Below are 10,072 nucleotides of genomic sequence, written 5' to 3'. Positions count from 1 at the left end.
TCTTTGGTTCCTTTCCAGTTGTCCTCGATAGTAGTTTCTTCTTCTTTCAGTAGATCCTGTAGAGCTTGAAACCTTTTGTTGAGAGTTATCTTGAATTGATTGAATTTGTCAGTATCTCGAGTGAAGGCTGTACCGAATTTTTGTAATGCTGTTTGTCCAGTTGTCCAGTGTTTCTTTAGCTTCTGTTTCATCTTGGCCACAACCAGATGGTTAACTAAAGCTATGTCAGCTCCTCTCCTGGTTGTCACATCTTCCATTGCCTGTTGGAATTTTTTACTGATGCAAATATGATCGATCTGGTTCTCTGTGGTGTGGTCCAGTGATATCCATGTGGCTTTGTGTACGCGCTTGTGTGTAAAAATTGTGCCGCCTATAACCATTTTGTCTGATTGAACGTGTTTGCATTTTAATCTTCATTTATCCGCTCATCGGTTGTAAATACAGACATTCATCAATAATTGATTAACACTCATAAAATGACTGTAGATATTTCTACTATTTATTGATACATGCACACTCACCTTCCAGTGTGTTTGCCCCTCTCGTGCTTGTGGATTTTATTAACTATACACTCTCCCAACAACTGATCTTCTGGCTTTTGGTTATTCTCAATTAAATTCACAGTAATACTAGGAGAATTAACTCAGTTAACGAGATATCAAATGGAGAGGAATTAACTTCTACCTAATCACATATATCAGTTTTAGGTTAAATTATTACTTTCAGAATATATATATATATATAAGTGAGAGATCCAGATGGATGCACACCATTAGTTAAGATTGGATTTAACTTTCTAAGGAAACTGAATTTTACTATTGGTTGAAAATACGGCCTGATAAGGCGAAAATAAAATAAACAAGAGACAGAGTCTGGTTCAAAGGACTGTAGAGATTAGTTTAATTCATGGATAACATTCGTCACAGATTTATATCAGTTAGAATACTACCGAAGTCAGGAAGCAGTGGACAGATGTTTTGTACTAGTATATGGCTATTTGACGACCTAATTACAAAATAGTGGGGGGTCAAAAAAGTTAGACAATTAATGTTTCACAAGAAATGGCTAATTGCATAAAGTCAGTGAAAAAAAGTCAACAAATACCTTTCCTCTCGCCAAATCAGGTGAAATATACAGAGACTGATACTACTAGAATCTACAGACCTTTTAAGCTTCTTGATTTTACAAAATCAATAATTAGTGACTTGAATAAGTTAGGACGAATATTGACCTACACAAATATAGGTAACAATCAATAAATTAAAGTACAGTCCATTATGTTACCACAGGTATAACTGTCAGTCCTACGATTTGACCATGGAAATTAAGGTTTAAAAAATGTTGACTAAAATAAATATTGTCTTTTGGTCCATTAAATACCACTTTCCAAAGCCGGTTAACCAACTAGATAATTTTTGCTTAATTCACTTTAAAATACGTCGGTCGAGTAAAGTTCTCAATCATTTAATCGCAAGAACAGATGTTTAGACACCACTCAAGAGTTAAAGAGCCAAAACGCATCGCATCACTCTTGTAACATGAAAAACTGAAGAAAGTTATATTTTGTCTGTCTTTCGTAGAAACAAACATCCCAACAACTTCATCAAAATGTTTCTAGTGAATCGACTGACCATCGTAAAATCAACCTTAGGAACTAGGATATAGATAATCTTACCAGATATGAGAAAAATTTCATGAATTACCATGAGATGTTTAAAACTTTAAAATCAATGTCGTTTATAAAACAGCCCAACCACCTTACTCCATTCCATACAGACCAGAAAACACATTAGTAAAAAAGACAAATGAAACCTAGACCATAAAGTAAATTGTACCAACTGCGATGAACACTATATATTGCTTATGCACATAAGAACACAAGCCATCAGTGAAATGATACGATAAGCTATCATTGACATTGATGGATGTGGACAAGCGTCGACATAAATTCGATTGAGAAAACATCAGAATTCTGGATCGACGGAATTCTAAGTATACCAAATAATTCCTGATAACATACTATATAGATTAATCAGTAATCAATAGGTACATCGAACTGTACCCAATATGTCAAACTATTGAAAGAAATTATTCCATAGCATGGTCAGAGGTCAATGCAACAAGACAGTCTATTTGAATACAATGACAAACGATAATAACGAAAACTACAACTATAAAAAGTCACAGTGAAAAACAAATGAAAAAAAGGTGAGAAAAATCTGAGTCTGTACAACTCATCAAGTTTGATACATGCTTAGGAATACAGGTTATCGACTAGGTCAGATCTAACAACCTGTTCGTCAAAGAGTATATTTGTTAAGTTAATTTTATAGATTTGCTTGCGTGCATGGATTTTAATGTATTTACGTCTCGTTCTACAAGAAGATATACAAGGAGAAAGACATGAATGAAGTGGATGGTTAGTATCTGATAAGATACAACCTGACAGGAGTTTGTAAGACTTAAGATGTCTATCCACAACCATATCAATAATGACCTGAAAAGATTCACCACACACCTTGCTAAATGCCTTCAGCACTATCTGCAGTACAGAAAAGTCTTTTCTCGAAAGCCCAGGAAAGAATAATATAGAATAGTAAAGAATAATAGGTAATATGCAGGAATTGACAGATTGTAAGAGTAAATGTCGAGTCATCCCAAAACTAGGCAGACTCTTTATGTAGTAAGTCAAACGGTAAACTTTTCTCGATAACAGTAAAACATGAGAAGACCAAGAGAGATCACAGGAAAAAGTAAGACCAAGATAATTGACCTTCGACACTGTGTTTATCAAGAAGTTTCTAATGGCACAAGCATTATGGGATCGTAAAATAGTGTATAGGTGTTGTCCATATCTCCTGCTAAAGTTAACAGCTTGATATTCAGATGGATTGAGTAAGAGACCACTACCAACAGACCACTATTCAATACGAGACAAAATCTCGTTCATTTCCATGGGTCCTAAGATGTCAGGCAAGTCGGTTGAAAAATAGTAAGACTAAAAGGAACAAACTCAAGGTCCGAAGGCGAAGTCGTACTACTGACTACAAAGGTTTGACGGCAGTGAGGTGTTTCCTTCAGACAACCAGCATAATAGCGATGCTGCCTTGTCTCAAAGGAAGGTTGAGGTTAGAAAAGATCGACGCCAAAAGTGAACACCTCTTTATCTCACGGAGATCCTTCTCTATCGGTAAGGTCCCAACAAGTGCAGATCTAACACAAAAATTACTCGCAAAACGGTCGTGCAAGACCGACCTCAAGTAGTTGTTCCTTGGGAAATGCGGTCACGTTCTGAAGTTACTAAGACCTCTTCTAACCCAATTCCTTTTTCAACTCCACTTATATTGGAAGTCTGATCAGCCCTAATCAGTTAATGTCTGACGAAATCTCTGCACGGATTCAAAAAGCTCGTTTGACTTTTGCCAACTTACGTCACCTATGGCGAAGGCGAAATATCCGTCTATCAATTAAGGGACGAGTAAACTGAGCAGCAGTTCGCTCTGTTCTACTTTACGGCTACGAAACGTGGTCATTAAGAGTAGACAATACTCGTAAGTTACTAGAATTTGACTACAGATGCCTTAGAAATATTGATCATATCTACTGGGATCACCGGGTAAGTAATGGTGTGTTAGACATAGGGTATTAGGGAATTAGGGTAAATCAGTTGATGAGATTGTGAACCTTCATCGACTGAGATGGTTAAGCCATGTGTTACGTATGCCTGAACACCGATTACCACGACGTGCAATCCTGACGAGTGTAGGGGATGGTTGGGAGAGGGATGGCCAAACTAAAACGTGTCATCAGTGCTTGAAGTCACTAACTTTTAATCTGAGCCATGTTGTTAGATGCAGACTACTTCGTAACCAATCGTTGGAGACTCTGCGTAACATAGCTCCGAATCTATCACAATGTCGTCATTGAATACATCTCATGTTTTCCCTTTAACTATGAGATTAAAATTACTTCATATATTTCTTCCTGTGCTATATCCTTATATACAATCTTTCTTTTATATATTACCACCATTAAATTAACTACTTCTATAAATTCGGTGTTCATCTTGTTGTGCTAATGAGGTTATGGCAACTTGGACCGATCTATATATGTGCCTGATCCTACGTTGTAGCTGACTGACTGTAAGCAAACTGATACAGATCACTGTTCTCTTTTATTTTAGGTTGAAGTGAGAGTATCAATAACTTTCCATTATTTTGAGGAAAGGTGATGTTATTGCTATGGGTCTAAATATCACATTTTTATCTTCAGATGCTTTCTTAGGTATAGGGATTATCTTTATGTTTCTCCACATTTTTGGTATGAGATTAGTTAAAGATACTCATGAATGGATAACATAGAACGTCAGCACATTTTTTAAAAAGGAGGTTTGGGATACCATCAGGTCCTAAACATTTGTATGAATTAAGTGACTAGAGACATTTTTGGGCATCATTTTCAGTGAAAATCGGGACAAAATTATTCTACAAACCTGTGGATATATATGACATCAGATGACTGACGTACAAAAGACTTATTTAAATCACAAACATTTAGCTAGTTTTCGTTTTTAATCTGCCTGTCACCTGTAAGTTCTTTAAAGAGTTTCCACATACTTGGAGAGTTTTTACAAGGTAGGAGTTCCTGAATAAACATAGAGTTGAGACGTCTAAACTCTAGGTTTATTAGACGATTTAGCTTGCGAACCTCAATAGTGTTTTTCTCCTTGTGCATTCCTTCTTTTACCCCCCGTAGTCGTTTCAGTTGTGGAGATGTAAGTCGATCAAAATTTAAGAAAATAGTTTCAGCAGGACAACAAACATCAAAACAGAATATAAGATATCAGGTTATAACATTAGTGGCGTTTTCCAGTTAGTCATCCGTAAATAATTCCCAGTACGAAACATGTTTTTCAGATTTCTTATATTTTCTTCTGAGTAATTCCTATATATGACTTTTTGGTCTGGTGTGATGGTGTACTCTTTCCATGTTTTCCATATACTTTATGTAGGACAAGAATTATACAGTGATCTGAGCTAGACAATGGAGCACGTTTACTGGTCACATATGTACCCACACCATTAATGAAAACGAGGTCTAAATGAGCATCCAAACGAGTAGGAAAACCTACTACATTTTGGTGACCTAGTGATGTAAGGAAGCTACAGTCATATGAATTGAAATGACCACATACAATTGAAAGTGAACTATTGAAGGCAGTAACAGCGAACTCAATGAATTCATCAGCGAAAACAGATAGCGCTGATGATGGGCAGTCTAGAGTCATGTAGATATTGGTAACACAAACATATTTGTATTTATTCAGGTGTTTTGGACGGCATTTTAAAGTAAGACAGTCAATAAATTCAATACATTTAACCCAAGCCGAAAGATGAAGTGGCAAAAGAAGAAAACCCCAAAGTCACCTACAAAACGTTTCAACTGCGAGAAACACTGGATCAAACAAAGTGGGGGTCTTCTTCATATTATCCTGCATGAAGACAAACTCGCTGCTAAACACCATGATGTACCTTCGCTTATATCAATGCACGTGGATAATTATGTACGCCGGTTCGATTGGGGAAAGCCGAAGTCTTAAGTGGAGATAATATAAAGATGGTCATAGAATCATTAGAAGCTTGTCACTAAGATCAATCGACTATCAATAAAAACATCGAAACCGATCTCATTTACCAACCAATTAGATAAATCATGGACAAGTTTAGAAACGAGAATTAGTTCAAAGGGAAAGATTTCCAAAATAAATTTCCAGACAATGGCAGGTTGAAGGTCAACAATAACAAATCACGATCAAAGTCGATAGGGTAAGAAGTCAGTCATATGTGGAGAAATTTGAACACTTCACTTCTACTTGAAGTTTGTGCTCATAACGTCGTTCAGCAGAACAATGAAAGGTCCACGACCAAACCATCCAGTTAAGAGAACAAATCACCAAAAGCCTTGTATTTTATTAAGCCATAAGAAATTGTGAAGACGGCACAAGGTGTGTGACTGTTAAGAAATTATATATAACACAAATGTATCCTGAATGTGTTTAATAAATTCACATTGCAATAGAAAAATAACTGAATTATTTGTACCGACTGATCGAACGAAAATAAGATTTTACAAATTACGTAGCAGATATGAATCACAATCTGAAGACGTGTTGTACTTCTATTGTATCTACTTTCAAAAACATCTTTGGAATCTCTAAAAGTTTTGTATTTTAGTTTGTTCGTGTGAGCCACGGATGATTGGAAATATCCCTTATACTTGCTGAAATACCACGCAGCTGATTCAAATGTGACTGTTTATTATAGTAATTTGTAACACACTTTTCAAACATCGCCCATATTCGATCTCTTATATTCAAGACTATAATTGTTACTGTGGTCTTCCAACTAAGCCTAAGGAATACTTTGTGATGATTAGAATATGGAGTCCACTTTAATGAATTAGAAATAGCTAACAACTGATTTCCAACAGGTACGCAATTTATTCGTCATTGACCAACAACGTAAGCTGTCTATTTCCAATTTACCTCAGAGTAAACAAATCATCCATAATATAAATTAATAATCCTTCAAAATTATCCATAGTATATTATTTATCAAAATATGATTCACTTGGGGTGCAACTCATTTTGTAGATCTGGAATACTCGGTTTCAAGTTTGTCACATTTAGTCTATAGTAGACATGAGGGAAACAGAATCGCAGCGTTTAAAGACATCGATCATAGTTCATAACATTTTTCTAATGAGATTCGAACACATCTCTTAAACACAAAAGGTCAAGACTTTCAAGCTTACAATCTTGACCATTGTGTTGAAGAGTAGTTTTGGATACCTTTTTCATCTGTTGGGGAAGACTTAGTAAATGGATTGCTACCAATCATAATCTATCTTGATTTTTGTTACTCTGTTCATATCTTATATTATCGGTGTACTTGGAATGTGATTATTTATACTGTTTTTGCTGTAATCCTATATTCTCATAAACATTTTCGTTACGTGGCAGTTATTATGTAATGATCTTATTGTTATAGTACGAAGTCACTGATTCCGATTTCAATTATCTGACAATCACCAGTAATGGACACCCTGCAATTAGAATTCGTTTCATGCAAACATTTAAAAAAATTGGACTGGAAATAAAAACGCTCGTAAATTCTTGAACTTATAACAATATACGTGAAGAGAATGTTCAGAAACTAGTCATTATAAATTACCTATCATTAACTTTATTTACCTTTGAAATATGTATATATATATATATATATATATATATATATATATATATATACCACTGACATACTTTTGCACCACTAAGCTCATATATTAGTTGGCTGAATTCAAAGGCTATTCATTTCTATGAAGGGGAAAAGATATCTATTTCGTAATAAAAAAAACTTTAAATACATTTACCAGGTACAAATTAGCGTAATGGGTTTCGATTTACACTACATGAGTACTATTAGGTTTCCCGAACCGAAGTAGGTGGAGAGGAGTTCAAACCTACGAATTGGTAGTAGAAAGTCTAACGTTCTAATCACTGAAACACCTCTACACAATTTAATAGCCAATCGACGAATACCCAAAACTTCAGCTAACACTGTCAATCTTCAACAATTCAGCTTTTACTATGTTTAAAAGCAGTGACAATCGATTAGACTATTTTAACCGTTCACCTTGTAATCATTACACGAGTTGATTCACCAGCCTTAAAAAAAAACATTTATTGGATAATCTCTTAATTCGACCAGGTCATTATATAAATATTCTACGAACAAATCTTTCTATCTTAGTAAGAACAAAAATTCTGCTTTTTGTTCAATAATTTATTAGTGATGTTTATGAACTTGAACGGATTGGTCGTTAGATTATGAAGAAATCAAGTATTCTTTATTCAAGACAAAAATTAGTCGTTCAACGCATAATTTGATTGATCACTCACACAAATATATTCACCAAACTACTTGCGGTATTGCGCAAAGTATTCTTAAGCTTTCGATGATGCATTTTTGTGTTAATAAACAGCTAGGCTGGAAGATCAGGCCTAGTACTCCATTACATCAACATTATTCTAGTTAAGTTAAACAATAGGTATATATAGTTTTTATATTCTGAACTGGAAAGTTAGTAATTTGTTTAAGTTTCCCGACATAAAATCCAACTAGTATGAGCTTCTACGGACTATCCTAGAGATTACGTATTTAGCTGCACCAGAAATGAGAATTACGGTTTTCCACTGGGTTCTATGAAACCCACTACATAATGTAGAAATATGTGCATAGTCAGAATAAAAATGATTTAAAATTGGTTTAGAGGAATATAGAACGTTATATTAAAATCATAATCTATGAAGTCAATCTTTTGTACGCAACACAACCACACTTATTTCCTAACAGCAGCCAAAGACAGTTCCGCCAGGATCTGAGCACTATTACGATTGCCAAAATACCGAACTCAAGAATGAATTCTCACATTTTAGGATTAGAGCTTTTTGATTGCTTCACTTTTTAAACACTGAAGGGACCAATTGTGATCTTTAGTTGGAACTAAAAAACCTGAAAGTTGACAGTAACGTCAATGAATGAACCACTCACTGAAGTTTGTTCCCTAATGACAAAGGATAAGTCTTACAAAATGAAAAGATCTGTGATATATGTTGCTGATTGAACGCTATACTCGGATCCTAAGCCACTCTCGTAACCCCGAAGCTAGAACTACACAGCGACTTGAACACGAGAGAAAAGGAGCAAAACATACGAGAAGCACTTTACTCCAAAGGTTCATTTATGTACAGAAAATATAGGGTTATTATAGTATTTTAGAAGTCCTTGGGTTTTCCTGAAAATTCTAGAATACTACTAAACATAGTAGCAGTGTAGTAATCAGCCAATCAGAACCTCTACAAGTGACTTCATTTTCGCTATGCTTCTAGCAAAACTCCTAATCAAACGCTGATTGAATAAAATACTTCTTAATGTTTCCTGAGCTTGTCTTGTCTACTAAGAGAAAATTTCAGGATCGCGCTAACATCTGTTACGTAAAATGTACGCTTCTTAACGATCAACCGACTTTATTTTAGAATAATAAAGAAGAAATAAATGTCGCGAGTAACATACACAAATCTTAAGTCAGTTCAACACATTACAAGTAAAATTAATCCTATCTATAATACGCTTATGAAATCTGTGAACATTCATCGAGTCGATAGTAACATTGTAAAAGCTGGTGACTGACTAAACAAGTTATTTAATATACACTGATCCTTATTTTCTCCTTTCTCATAGAATATTTCATCAATGTCGTTGCTATTATTCATGCTTCCATACACGATATAAAGCTGATCTTACGTTGCTGTCCTGACGTAGTGCAGTACTTTGACCTAATATTTATCAATATCATAGGCCTATGTCATGTCAGCTCTTTTTTCAGATATTTCTATCACATTATTAATTTCTTGTTTAAAATGGTTTATTTCAGTAACACGTAAATGCTAAAAATAACAATGATATGTGTATATACTATCTTTTAATTAATTCACAACCGATAATAATAGGAATACTTTGTTTTTATTAAAAATCAAGTTATTTTTTTAAAGAGGGAATTTCAATAAATGTGTGTTACACTACTAATACGTCATGACAATTTTGTAGACACAGATATACATCAAAAGGGACAAATAAAATATACCTTTACAAGAATCAATCTCATATATATATATATATATATATATATATATATATATATAGAGAGAGAGAGAGAGAGAGAGAGAGAGTATAATAAGGCTGTACAAACCTGCACATATATATCATGAAGACCGTGAACAATAAAGGGGAGAATAAGAGAGAGAAAAAGAGAAAAGAAATAGTGTAATAATGTTTGAAATATACGAAGAAATGAAGTAATTGAACAATTCTCGGTCATATACACAAAGGAAGCACACATTGAAAAATTTGAGCAAAAGTAATTCGATGATATTCAAAGAATAGAAGTCGAGAAAGTTGGAGGAAAACATACCAGAGAAAAATATTCAAAACTGTTTCACTCAATGTTATTAATT

At 34.4% G+C, this 10,072-nt stretch overlaps 1 protein-coding gene across 1 annotated transcript in view; it reads right to left on the bottom strand.

Moving 5' to 3' along the window:
* Positions 1–9,331, bottom strand: part of Smp_000560 (hypothetical protein) — a gene marked incomplete at both ends in the record, with an annotated part of 16,869 nt that extends 7,538 nt beyond the window's left edge. The window contains one exon of the mRNA XM_018790400.1: positions 9,271–9,331. Within this exon, the coding sequence (XP_018646311.1) occupies positions 9,271–9,331 (61 nt within the window). The remainder of the gene's footprint in view (positions 1–9,270) is intronic.
* Between the last annotated feature and the right edge of the window lie 741 nt (positions 9,332–10,072).

Source organism: Schistosoma mansoni, assembly GCF_000237925.1.
Source record: "Schistosoma mansoni, WGS project CABG00000000 data, supercontig 0113, strain Puerto Rico, whole genome shotgun sequence".
In the NCBI taxonomy this organism is placed as follows: Eukaryota; Metazoa; Platyhelminthes; class Trematoda; order Strigeidida; family Schistosomatidae; genus Schistosoma; species Schistosoma mansoni.
The sequence above is the reverse complement of the archived record's forward strand: the minus strand, read 5'-3'. Positions and strand labels throughout refer to the sequence as shown.